The sequence below is a fragment of the Xenopus tropicalis genome, chromosome 1 (assembly GCF_000004195.4).
Source record: "Xenopus tropicalis strain Nigerian chromosome 1, UCB_Xtro_10.0, whole genome shotgun sequence".
Classification (NCBI taxonomy): Eukaryota; Metazoa; Chordata; class Amphibia; order Anura; family Pipidae; genus Xenopus; species Xenopus tropicalis.
Genome location: NC_030677.2, coordinates 104,623,048 through 104,637,291, shown reverse-complemented (window position 1 = coordinate 104,637,291; position 14,244 = coordinate 104,623,048). Strand labels below are relative to the sequence as shown.

The 14,244-nt window shown below is 36.8% G+C and overlaps 1 protein-coding gene across 2 annotated transcripts in view; it reads left to right on the top strand.

Annotated features, from left to right (window-relative positions):
• Positions 1–14,244, top strand: part of pram1 (PML-RARA regulated adaptor molecule 1) — a 49,208-nt gene that overhangs the window by 14,104 nt on the left and 20,860 nt on the right. For both annotated transcript variants that reach the window (XM_002934792.5, XM_031905404.1), the window contains exons 3-7: positions 231–324; positions 10,181–10,281; positions 11,475–11,532; positions 12,848–12,947; positions 13,673–13,835. In XM_002934792.5, the coding sequence (XP_002934838.1) occupies positions 231–324; positions 10,181–10,281; positions 11,475–11,532; positions 12,848–12,947; positions 13,673–13,835 (516 nt within the window). The remainder of the gene's footprint in view (positions 1–230; positions 325–10,180; positions 10,282–11,474; positions 11,533–12,847; positions 12,948–13,672; positions 13,836–14,244) is intronic.

Here is a 14,244-nt window from a genome sequence, read left to right as displayed (position 1 = left end):
ATCTAGCTCAGATTATTTCTGAGTATTTCTATCTAATGTCATGTTTGTTCAACCAATCGCATCAGCCAACATGTTGACATTACAAAATCCTTGCACATGTAAAATGTAGTTTACACAGAAGTGTACCAATAAATTATTCTCTACAATCCTCAAATAAAAATGTTCCCATCACCTACACAGTTGAAATGTCATAACATTTATATTTTTCCCTTTTGTAATTTTTCTTTTAGATGTTAGAAGAGAACCTCCTAAAATTTTTGCATCACACTCTCAGCCCAATCTTGCTACCTGCTCTCCATCACGCAGCATTCGAAGATCAGTAAGGTAAGTGCCAAATTTATATGTATGGATGTATATGTTTTACATTTCGGCATGCTTATAAATATCATGCTTATAAATATATCAGTTACCAGATCAGTTACCCCTAGCAAAATTCTCAGATTTTCTTTCACTATTGAATGAAACTATGGTCTTCCTGAGTTTTTCTCACTTAAAAGGATACACAAAGTTATATATATAAGGCTTGTGTGTAAACTGGTTTGTGTAAATAGCACTGCGATTTTTGGACAACTGCTATGACCTATGTAACTCTATATGTCAACTACATCTATAGATAGAAGGCACCAATAAAATTCTTGTGACATCACATTCAAGATCTCAGTGTAACATCAATATACTATTGATATACTATTGTGCACCAGAAACTTTAAATAAAGATAGTCACTTGCTGCAAAAATATAAACTTACATAACTAAAAGAATACAAATAGAAGAAAAGAAAATAATTTAAAAAGGTAATTCATTAGATCTGTTGTTGTTTTTATTTGAGATGGCTGCCTGCACACCAATATTACAACTAAAAAAATACATTTGTTGGTTCAAGAATGAAATATTAAATGGTAGAGTGAATTATTTGCTATGTAAACAGTGTAATTTAGAAATAAAAAGTACACCATAAGTACACACACAAGTACACATAAAAATCAGTATCCAGTACCATAAAGTATCCCTTTAACTTTAACCTTTCTTTTGCATAGAATGTCAGTCATACAGCATCATTTTGTACCACTGTAGCAAATTGAACAAGCAAATTGATCAGCTTTCCCACAGCTGTTTCCTTATTGAACTCTGCCCCCCGCTGAACCTCCATGTTCTTTTATCATTTCACTATGCACCTTATTCACCTTCATGTATAGTAATGCCTAAATTATTTCTACCTGCCTATATTGCCCCCTTTTTATTTGTACATATTTCAACTTCACTGTACTGTACTGTACATTGTACCATATTGTATATACTGTATACTGCTGCTTCTTGCATTTCTGATTAGATGCTAAATCACATTTCGTTACCCTGTATTTATACATGTGTAATGACAATCAAGTTCAATTTAATCTAATCTAAAAACTCATTGAGATAAATCTTTTAGGATCATCTGAATTTATTTTAAAAAAAATACAAAATAAGAACAGAAGAACAGTAGTTCTCATACAGTTTAGAAACTATAAAGTTGAGGAGCAAGTATTTTTTATGTACTGCTTTTATTTGGCAAAACATGCAATGGAGGTGGGTGCCCAATCCACTGAATTCTTAAGACATCCTCAGTTCTGGCTAGATGAAAGTCAGATCATGAATGGTTTGTGATTTATGTGACAATGCACCTAGTGAGTCTATCAACCACAAGACCTAGTGACCAAGCTATATTTCCTCAGTAAGTTATAGGTTGTTGGCAGAGGGAAAGTAGCCCTGTGAAATTTAAAGGGGTTGTTCACCTTTAAAGGAGAACTATACCCCCTGGCACAAAAAGCACCCATAACTATCACTGCCTAGAACTCCCTCACCTCTCTCTTATGGTATTGTTTTTAAGTTTAATGACTGTCCGTATCGCTAACCGCTAGCTAATAATGCTCAGGAGCTGCACTGACTGAAGACACTTCGGGTCTCACCGCCGATACGAACCTGCTTGTGCATGTGCAGTTGAAGCAGATTTCTTGCTACCTCCAACTGCGCATGCGCAAGCAGGTTCGTATCGGCGGAGAGACCCGGAAAGAAGTTAGCGGTTAGAGATACGGACAGACATTAAACTTAAAAACAATGCTATAAAGTAGAGGTGAGTGGGGGTCTAGGCAGTGATAGTTATGGGTGCTTTTTGCACCCGGGGTGTATAGTTCTCCTTTAATGTCCAAATCTTATTAAGTAACCAACAGTGCTCTCAATGTGTTACAAAATATATTTTCAATTAAAAAAAAAAGAGGTCACTGTAAAAGCTACTTTTTATGCCTGTTTAATCAGCCCTTCTTCTGTCTCTCTGATCAGTTTTCTGAAAAGATGGGAGTGGACTATTTTGAACCTGACACACTGAGAACTTCCTATGTACTTACATCATCATGTCCAGGCTTTGCCCTTACTTTATTACTATTGGACCAATCCATTGCTTACTTGTGCACTCTAACCAGCTGCATAAATTAAAACATCATTGATTAATGTATCCCTTCCAATGACATAGGCAAACAGCATATCTCAAATCTAACATACTGCTGCACTCCAACTGATAGGAGACACAGCCAATAAGAGTAAAGTCTGCTGCTTGTATTACGCCTGATATCATATAAGGAAGTGAAAAAGCAACTGTACTGTTTACTCCTTCCACTCAGCACAAGGTCCATACAAAAGTGAAGGATCAGCAGAGGGATGATTCTGAGGTGCACAAAAAATGTGCACCTCAGAATCATCCCTCTGCTGATCCTGATTGTTCTTTTAATGTGAACTGTTAGATGTGAATGTTGTACAAAAGTGAACAAAAGTGAAAAAAGTGAAAGTAAGTGCACAAGATAAATGCCACAACTTGTGAAGAAGTGTCAGTATCCCTTTCACTGTTCTGCTATCTTTATTCTGTATTATGTTACTTTTGTTTACACTGTTTCTTCTGTAACAGAAGGATAATGTAGACGCTTGTGTCAATATCTTTTCCACATGAGTTTATAAATTAATAAAAATTAAATGCACAAGAAATAAATGTATTTTGACCTTGAAAGTCATATAAAAATGTGCTGATATTAATTGTGGTGCTCATAGAACAAACTTCCTTTTTCCATAAATGACCATTGGAAAACAACTTCCTTTATTTGATTAACATTTTATTTATGAGCAGGCTATAATTTTGTTTTTTTTTTTAATTGTAAAGTCAAGTCTCAGCGATAATTTAAAGGAAATTAATTTCTCTGCAAATCCACAAACCAGGCCTCAGTTTATAATATTGTAACTATGGGTGCAGTTTAAGTTGAGCATGTACTGTAAATAACAGAAAAGCATTGAACATAACATAATTATCAGGAGTAGTATTTATAAATCATTTATATTGAACCATCATCTCCCACAGCACTGTTCAAAGTAAGAAGATACAAACAGAATACATAACAGCTTGGCACATTAAAAAAGAAACATTTTACCAGAGTATATGTACAAAATAACAACTGCATATTGTTAGAAGACAATAAGAAGAGGGCCCTGATCACGAGATCTTACAGTCCAAAAGATAACCAATAGAATTTTTTTCACTGCTAAATGATGCAGCATTTTGCCAAAAAAAAATGGCAATAGCAAAATGCAGATTTTCACTACGAATCCATGCCTGGTGAAAAAATTCAGTCATCACTAGTGCAATACTATCAGAGAAGAGGCACAAAAATCATCAATGGCTGTGATCCTTTAGCTATATAAACACCACTACGAAGATCTGGGAAATATTTCAATATTAGAAGGGGAGGGCAAGTAATTCCCCCTTAACCCTTCTTTTACTCTGTGGACACTTATGACAATTTAAGTTCATGTAGTTAGTTGGATAATTACTAAATTAAAAAATAAAAAAATATATATATATAAAATACAGGAAAGTCGGCACTCACGATTGGAGTAACTTTGGTGGCCTGGGTGCACTTTCAAAAAAGTTATTTAGAGTCCACATCTCGTAGGAAAGAACCGCACTCTCAGGGCTTAAACAGCAAAAAATAAATTTATTGAAGAACAAAACCTGACGTTTCGGCTGTGGCTTCGAGAAAGGCTGTAGCCACAGCCGAAACGTCAGGTTTTGTTCTTCAATAAATTTATTTTTTGCTGTTTAAGCCCTGAGAGTGCGGTTCTTTCCTACGAGATGTGGACTATATATATATATATATATATATATATATATATATATATATATATATATATATATATATATATATACAGTGGCTTGCAAAAGTATTCGGCCCCCTTGAACTTTTCCACATTTTGTCACATTACAGCCACAAACATGAATCAATTTTATTGGAATTCCACGTGAAAGACCAATACAAAGTGGTGTACATGTGAGAAGTGGAAGGAAAATCATACATGATTCCAAACATTTTTTACAAATAAATAACTGCAAAGTGGGGTGTGCGTAATTATTCAGCCCCCTGAGTCAATACTTTGTAGAACCACCTTTTGCTGCAATTACAGCTGCCAGTCTTTTAGGGTATGTCTCTACCAGCTTTGCACATCTAGAGACTGAAATCCTTGCCCATTCTTCTTTGCAAAACAGCTCCAGCTCAGTCAGATTAGATGGACAGCGTTTGTGAACAGCAGTTTTCAGATCTTGCCACAGATTCTCCATTGGATTTAGATCTGGACTTTTACTGGGCCATTCTAACACATGGATATGTTTTGTTTTAAACCATTCCATTGTTGCCCTGGCTTTATGTTTAGGGTCGTTGTCCTGCTGGAAGGTGAACCTCCACCCCAGTCTCAAGTCTTTTGCAGACTCCAAGAGGTTTTCTTCCAAGATTGCCCTGTATTGGGCTCCATCCATCTTCCCATCAACTCTGACCAGCTTCCCTGTCCCTGCTGAAGAGAAGCACCCCCAGAGCATGATGCTGCCACCACCATATTTGACAGTGGGGATGGTGTGTTCAGAGTGATGTGCAGTGTTAGTTTTCTGCCACACATAGCGTTTTGCATTTTGGCCAAAAAGTTCCATTTTGGTCCCATCTGACCAGAACACCTTCTTCCACATGTTTGCTGTGTCCCCCACATGGCTTGTGGCAAACTGCAAACGGGACTTCTTATGGTTTTCTGTTAACAATGGCTTTCTTCTTGCCACTCTTCCATAAAGGCCAACTTTGTGCAGTGCATGACTAATAGTTGTCCTATGGACAGATTCCCCCACCTGAGCTGTAGATCTCTGCAGCTCGTCCAGAGTCACCATGGGCCTCTTGGCTGCATTTCTGATCAGCGCTCTCCTTGTTCGGCCTGTGAGTTTAGGTGGGCGGCCTTGTCTTGGTAGGTTTACAGTTGTGCCATACTCCTTCCATTTCCGAATGATCGCTTGAACAGTGCTCCGTGGGATGTTCAAGGCTTTGGAAATCTTTTTGTAGCCTAAGCCTGCTTTAAATTTCTCAATAACTTTATCCCTGACCTGTCTGGTGTGTTCTTTGGACTTCATGGTGTTGTTGCTCCCAATATTCTCTTAGACAACCTCTGAGGCCGTCACAGAGCAGCTGTATTTGTACTGACATTAGATTACACACAGGTGCACTCTATTTAGTCATTAGCACTCATCGGGCAATGTCTATGGGCAACTGACTGCACTCAGACCAAAGGGGGCTGAAAAATTACGCACACCCCACTTTGCAGTTATTTATTTGTAAAAAATGTTTGGAATCATGTATGATTTTCGTTTCACTTCTCACGTGTACACCACTTTGTATTGGTCTTTCACGTGGAATTCCAATAAAATTGATTCATGTTTGTGGTTGTAATGTGACAAAATGTTGAAAAGTTCAAGGGGGCCGAATACTTTTGCAAGCCACTGCATAGATTCGTAACAGTCCCTCCAATACCTATGTCTGGAATAGAGAAGTATTTAGGCCCATACATTTCAAATATTCTTTCTAAACTTGATCGTGTTAATTTTTATGTACAAATACATGTAATAAAGCTACAAATCTGCAAAATGAAAAAAGGTAATGACATAATTTTTAAAAATTAAGATTGTGCAATGCACCGAAAGAGGATGTGTTGTAAAAACAAGCATCCAGTGAATATGTCAGCATTAAGCGTTGCTCATAAGTTACCAATAATTGTTCTGTTCCTAGCAGTTCTCAGAATTTCAGTCAATCTCTTGCACCAGAAATACTTACAAAAGTTGTAAAATGCCCAGGAAATGCCCAGTTCTACACTGAAAATAATTATTTCGAAACATGTCATTCCATCCTTTCTGGAACTAGAATAGCAATTTTTTGGTTAAAAGAGAAGGAAAGTCACATGGGGCACCAAAAGTTAGGCACCCCCAAGTGATTGTATTCACTTATAAATAATACTTTCGGGGAGAGCTCCTGTTAGAAGATTACTGTCCTGTTCCAGGGTTCTTTAAAGCGAGCACCATAGAGCTATTCTATTCTTCTGCGTCTTCTTTCTTTAAAATCCTGGGGCCAACACATGTGCATTATAATGAAAAGGCTGGCTCTACTGCCCATGCACAACCGCATGAAGAAAGAAGAAGCAAGAAAAGGATCGCTCCATGGTGCTTCCTGGAAGAACCCCAGGCCCAGGTTTTACTAACAAGAGCACCGTCCCAGGGTATCAACCAAGAGAATATAATCACTTTCATTTGTGGAAAGTAGGGTGCTGCACTTAATATCGGTCTGGAGGAACCATGTCCTAAGATTTTCAACCATCTGTTCAAAGTCTTTTGCATTATTTAGCCACAAATATTCAGTTAATAGCCAAAACATACAGAAGCCATTACAAGGAATATACATAGGATATTATGACAGTATGCAAACCAAATATACTTCTGTTTTTAAAAAAATAAATTCAAATAATCAAATAAATTATTTAACAAAACTAATTGCTCTTTTGTTATATAATCACTAGTAATAAGGACAAGGTTCAACAAAGAAAAAGATGAAGGACATAAGTGACACCCCCAGACCACTACAGAAGTAAAAAGATAGCGACTAGTAATCTAGAAAATAAATATCATCAACCTACATATTACTATACCAAACAAAGTCTGTACTGAGAGAAAAGACATTTCAAGTCCCACTGTTGTAGTCTGTGGTTGCCAAATTTTAAGAAGTCATTTTTTCTTTAATCACAATTGCAGTAATTTGCACTTTCAATTTGGGAACCGAGAGAAAAGGAACAAGCCGCAATCAGTTGTAAAATATAGAAATCAGCTGTAAATATAAAAGTGATAAGTTTTCTATAACTGCCATTAATGTTAGGATTAGATTGTGAATATAATATATGAACCTACACACTTTCTTTTTAAAAGATATCTATAAATTATCAAAAGATACAAACATATGATTCTACGTTAGGGGCTTTTAACTATACTTGTCAGTACTTCCATTATTCAATAACCAAAACTCCTGTTCTGGAACTAGATAACAGTGGAACTACTCAGTGCTTGGCAATAGAGCATTACATAAAGCAGAAATTATGCTCAGCTGCTCATAGTAGGCAAACATAATTCCAATGAACTAACACATATCTCAGCTTTGCCAAATGTTTTTCATTTTTTAAAACTGTTAGAAATCTGAATAAAGTGTGAATAGAGCAAAGCTATTACACTATGGTACCCTGGCTGCATTTTTTTTATAACCCAGCAAAGGAATTTGCCTTAACTGGGGCTAAGCCTTATGTAGAAAGAACTCTCAAAGCTCTCCCACTACTTCAACCACAGGAAACTTATATAACTTCTTTTTTTCTTCATTCATTTACCAGGTCAGAAGAAAATAGAAAATGGGTGGTTTCTTCTTTGTTTTCAACAGTTAAAATTAACCAAAATAAAGTTAAACAGACTGTACTTCGCCATATTAATTACATAATAACCAATGTCCTCTTACTCATCATGTGTTGCAAAACAGGACCTTGACACAGAGCATACAGCAAACATTTTGGAAATTCATAGATTGCTGTGTTATTTCAAATATCTATAAATGTTACTACAGCTGCTCTGTTTTACTCATGTCCTTAATTACATAGTTAAGTTGGGTTGAAAAAAGACCAAAGTCCATCAAGGTTAACCCCTCTAAGTGAACCCAGCACACACACAGACCCATACGAACTTATCTATAAACTATATATACCAACATCAATACTAATTGTAGATTTTAGTATCACAATAGCCTTGGATATATCTGTAAATGTCTAAAGGCATCTGCCATCACAACATCACTGGGAAGGGCATTCCTCAACCTCACTGCCCTCACTTTAAAAAAACACCTATGCTGCTTCAAATGAAAGTTCCGTTCCGTTCTAAAGTGGTGGCCTCTGGTACGTGCCCTTCTTTAAGTGCATAACTTTGCACTTTTCTTCCAGGCAGGAAGAATCAGGAGCCAGAGCAGGGAACACGAGCTAGGGATTAGGCCAATGCTCAGGCAAGGAATGTGAGGAGGGCTGTGTTTGTATAGGGCAAAGTCAGCCCTGATTGGCTGACCCCACCTAACCAATAAGGCTGCTGGGATGATGTCACAAAGCCCAGTACACAAGTACATGGTAGAATACATAAGTAATGAGCTCTTGCAGCTGCTCTCCTGGCTCAATGGTTAGGTACAGCAACCAACAATCAGGAGGTCCTGAGATCAAACCCCAGAAACACAAAGTCCAAGTAAATGTCATCCACTGCCATTTCAGAGTCAAGGTTCCTGCTTATGCTTCCCTTGTTAAAGGCAAAATAAATTAGTCTGGCAAGATCTGTTATGAATAAAACCATGTTGGCACAAACATAAAGCATTGTGATTTGCAATGTATTCAAGAATCTGAGCTGATAACATGAAAAAAGACAGAAAACCTGACTGACATGGGAAGAAAAATAACAGTTTATGCATATTTTTGAGTGAGTTTAGGTCAAAAACCACCTTCCATAAGCTCTGAAAGATGATTTTCTATCTAGTAAATTACAGAGGGCATGCTACAGGGCATACAAGATGTATTAAAATCAATGGGTGTTTTTCTCACTCCAAATGCATTGAAGTGAAAGGGTGTTATGGTTTTTTTGCAGTCTTTATTCCTGCATTTTTCAGTGAACTTTTTTTCGCAGCAATTTTTTTTTTCGCGGAAATAAATGCCAATGGTAAAAATGTGGAATTTGGCAGCAAATCTGTGCCTGGTGAATAATTTTGCTCATCACTAATCAAAGCTGATCAGGACTAATTGCTAATTTACTTGCACTAATGTACGTGCACTAAATGAGTATTGTTGCCTAAATACCACTGACTTGAAAATGTTAAAGCTAACTACCTCTGAGTCACCTGCACCTTTTTCCTTGAATAATAAAAATGCAATCCATGAACAACTTCACAGTACCTTAAAAAAACTAAACAGGAGGGAAATATACCCTTGAGATAAATACATTGACAATCCCACAGGTGTTAGTGGCATAAGTTAGGTGGGCCTGGGGTTTTGTATAAAGATATACAATATAACGTTGACTACCTGATATTATAAAATATTCTATAACCACATCCTTATTTACTAACATAGGTGCTAAATTGCACATGTTTTGATCAGCCTATTACCAGTTAGAAAATGAAAGCAGGCATCTGACTGGTTGCTTTGGGCAACTGCACTGGGGAAATTGAATACCTATGTTTATAAATCAGTTCCTTCTACCTCCAAATGTAATTGTAGTAATAAGTATGAAATTGGAACATTTATAGCTTTGAATTTGATACCTTATGCAATTAAATATAGTATGATAGCAAAGATACAAATATAAAGTTGCAGAGCCTAAGGCTGATGGCATATCAAGTGTTTATCTGTGGTTTATATCATATTGGGGAGAAGCACCCAAAACCACCCATACTACTTTCTATTAAAGTGAACAGTTGGGTGTGGAGTAGTTTCAGTGTGTTTGTCTGCTAATTGTAATGAACTCGTAGAGAAAATCTGTCATGTCAGTCTTAAGGAGAATCACCCAGTTTCAGGCATTTTAGCTGCTGTATTTAGCATGAAGTAAAGCACCTACAACCTTTCTAGACAATTTCACTGTTGTTAATGATAGGGTTTGAAATATGCAATGTGAGCCTTGGGGTGACCTTAGAGAATAACCATGGGAGAAAAAACGATTGTAAATGTAAACACTGATTAAGACCTGTTACCTTGCCTCTCCAACTGAATGTACAATCTTAACTTACATTTTTTTTTTCTTTTAGAGAAAGTCAAGAATTTTATGAAGATGTTATTCAGTTTAGTCCATTTAGGAATAACAAAGCAGCTTCACTGCAAAATTTTGTGATACCAGAAGCGTGTGCAGGTAATTTCTGGTTGTAAATTAAATACAATTATTTTGTGCTTTTCTTACTCCATAAAACAGATTATTACTTGTATACAGGAAGCTTGTGCCCCAATTCCTGACTTCTTCCCTGCTTAAGGCCTCTAGTCCAGCCTAGAACAAGGAGAGAGGGTACAGACCTTGATATTGTAGAGCTGCCCTGATGCACTTCTCTTCTATACTATACAGGCATTGGATTTGCATTTCCTCTCTTATCTTTATATGGATATTATTCCTAACTTCCTGATAAATGGCAATGAGAGCCTTTTACTATTTAAGTGGGGCATGGAGCACTGAGGATTAGATGTGCTAGGAGCTGGAGATCTGCCTGTGCCACACATGGAGCACTAGTCAGTCTGTGGTCTGCATGTCTCTTGTGCGTGTAATGCACTTCTAGCTAGACTGCGCATGGACAGACATAATGAATAGTAGAGGGGATGGATCAAGACTTTACAGATAAAGTAGGAAGGTGGAATATATAATTAATAAAATACATTCTTACATGTGTGAGTTGAAAATACAAAGTTATATTTAAATATATATTTGTGTATATTTCTGGTGAGAAGCTCACTTTATATGTAGATATATATCAATTGATATGTATTGGGATATGTCTACTTTAAAAGTATATTTTAACTTAATTATAATAGTCATATACGTGGTACGCATCAGAGAACATGGAGTCCAACTTGATATTTTGGACAGATGAAGTAATTTTCTTGATGCAGATTCATCTTACAGTCATGAAAACAAAATATTCTATCAAAGCCAGAAGGACAATCATTTGATTGCAGACTCCATAGGCTAAAGTAACAACATTTGTTCATGTTTTTCTGGGCAACTTTTCTCCACTAAAGACATTTGAAATCATCATAAGGGTAGCTCAACTACAAAGCTGCCTCATAGAAACACAGACTTAACGCCAAGTGAGCGGATCTTCTCCCAATATCCCCACCTACGGGTGAGCAGTATCGGGAGAATCCAGGGCCAAACGATCAAATTATAAAGACGGGCATAGGAAAAGTCAGTCCGGGGACCACATCAACGAGCCGATCTGAAAATGCAGATACATTTCCTGCTTTGAAAATAGCAGTATAGTCTGAGTTTGGTACTATTTTAAGCAGAAAAGTGCTTGCAAGTATCCATATAAAAGTGTTTGTTTTTTTAATCCCTAGATGAAACATATGATGATGTAGATCTGATTATGGGCAGTAGAAAAACTTCAGTTAACAGGTAATATGCTATAAATATATTTCAATCAGAATATAAGTTAAACGTATGTTTTACATTTTGTATAAAGGAAACGGCCAAGATATATGATTTGTGGATTACTGTGTTGACAAATATATCCATAATGTATCATGCTGAAACACAATTTTCTGGAGACTTGTTAACAAGAAATTTACCAGTTCTATTAGAGACTTTTGACAGTCAGTTATACAGGCCCACCCTGGGGGCCAAATGGCCTGATAGTGTTAAAGACTCTAAAGTATGGCCGCCTTTCTATTGTTCATATAATTCAGATTAGCCGAAACAATCAGAACAGAAGGAAGTGAAAAGGAGATGCAGCCATAAATGCAAGAAAATTCGTACCAAATTTAGTTTTTTGAAATATTGTCTGTATAGCCAGCTTTAGGAATACTGTCATGGGAAAACACATTAGTTAATACAGGTATAGGACCTGTTATCCAGAATGCTTGAGACCAAGGGTATTCCGGATAAGGGGTCTTTCCATAATTTGGATCTCCATACCTTAAGTCTACTAAGAAATCAATAAAACATAAATTAAACCCAACAGGATTATTTTGCATCCAGTAAGGATTAATTATATCTTAGTTGGGATCAAATACAAATCACTGTTTTATTTTTACAAAGAAAAAGAAAATCCATTTTAAAAATCTGAATTATTTGATTAAAATGGGGTCTATGGGAGACAGGCTTTCCGTAATCAGTCTCACTTTACTGCTGAGCTGCAAGTTGAAGTGGCATCGTCCCCCATCAAGCAGTCGATCAGCAGAACAATGGGAAGGTAGCAAAATAGCAGCTCCCAGCAGATATCAGAATAGTATTCAATCGTAAGAAATCCAAGTCCAGCTTGGGACTCCAGTTACATGGGAGTAGGAAAAACAATAGATTCCCTGAAAGCAGTTCTAATGTGTAGCACTGGCTCTTTGTGAAAGCTTAGACTCAGGCACAATGCACTGAGATGGCTGCCTACACACCAATATTACAGCTAAAAAAATACATTTGTTGGTCCAAGAATAACATTTTAAATGGTAGAATGAATTATTTGCATTGTAAACTGTGTAATTTATAAATGAAAAAATCATCATAAAAATCATGACAGAATCCCTATAAGCACTGTTAAAATAATTGAATCATGCAATTATTTGATCAACTATATGTAGCTATCTGGGAAGCAGAACATGTTGATAAATACAAACAAGTAGAAGCAAACAAACCTGCCCTGATCAACATATGTGAGTAATAATCTATATTTATTTATTTATTTTATGAAATATTTATTTTATATAATTCAATTTTACAGTTCTACAAGTGAAGCAAGTATCTTGATAACCAACTGGAGAAATGACATGAATCTGAAGAGAACAGAGAAACTAGAAAAGGAATTTAGGAAGAAATTTCAGGTAAAGACATTTAACCCTTCTCCTTAAGATGCAGAAAGTGCTAAAATGTAGTAGGGCTTATAAGGGCCTATGGTGAAAACAGGAAGGGCTGAAAAAATTGTACTTGATTCCACCTGCCCCGAGGCCGCCCCCCATTCGCGCCCCCCCCCTCTCCCCGGAGCGCATGCACGAACAAACCTCCCTGCCGTGCGCCGACGCAAATACGCATGCGCGCCCATTTCATATAGTCCACAACACACTTCCCTTAGTAATGAGAAGTTTGTATATCTTATTTGTCATTTGTAACCATTTCCCACAGTTGTAGGTGATCCTTGGTGCTAAAAAAAAAGGGGGGGGGATATAACTACTGCAAGTATGTTTGTCAACTCATTAGGGGTCATTTATCAACACTGGACAAAGTTGCCTGTGTGCAGTAGCCCATAGCAACCAATTACATTGTTGCATTTATTGTTCAACCTGCAGCTGGCAGAAAAAACACCAATCGTTAATTGGTTGCCATGGGTTACAGCCCATGGGCAAATTTGCCCAGTGTAAATGAGCTCATCTTCTGTCATCTAGCTGAGACATATGTACCATCATGTGAAAAAGTATCAACAACTTCCTTAATGAGCTTACTTTTTAAGAAGACAAGTACATGTTGCCTGTCAGTTTTTCCATACAGCAGTGAATGATCTGCTATATTCTACTGATATATACTCTACACATTTATATTGTTTTTTCCACAGTTTCATGGGGAAATTAAAATCTTAACACGAATGATGGTTGACCCCAATGCTGTGCTGGGAAAATTAGGAGACAAGGACCTTTTGTACACAAAAGGAGAAATTTTGGATGTGATTCAGCTGACAAATACAGACAAAATATTATGCCGAAACTGTGAAGGGAAATGTAAGTATCAGGTGACAAATGATGTCACTTTATTATTATTTAAACACCAAAGCTCTTCTATGAATAAGATGTGTTTTTCATAATAATCCCCATAACAGACAATGTCAATGACAGAAGGTATTTATACTGTTATAGGTTTATAAATGTGCTGGTCTGCTACACAGTTGCTAACATTGCAACACTATACTACATAGGTATCTGACATTGAGATAACAGGCAAGCTTTATGCATGTGAGTGGCAAAATATAAACCAAGTCCAAATAAGTAACCTTATTCTAATTGGCCATCTAGGACTCCATAACTGCTAGGATAATTAACACCTAGCAACAAGATGTTATGGTTGAGCCAGCACAGCAGGGGTTAACCTGCAGAGCTGTACACCTAGGGGTATATTTATCATGCTGTGTAA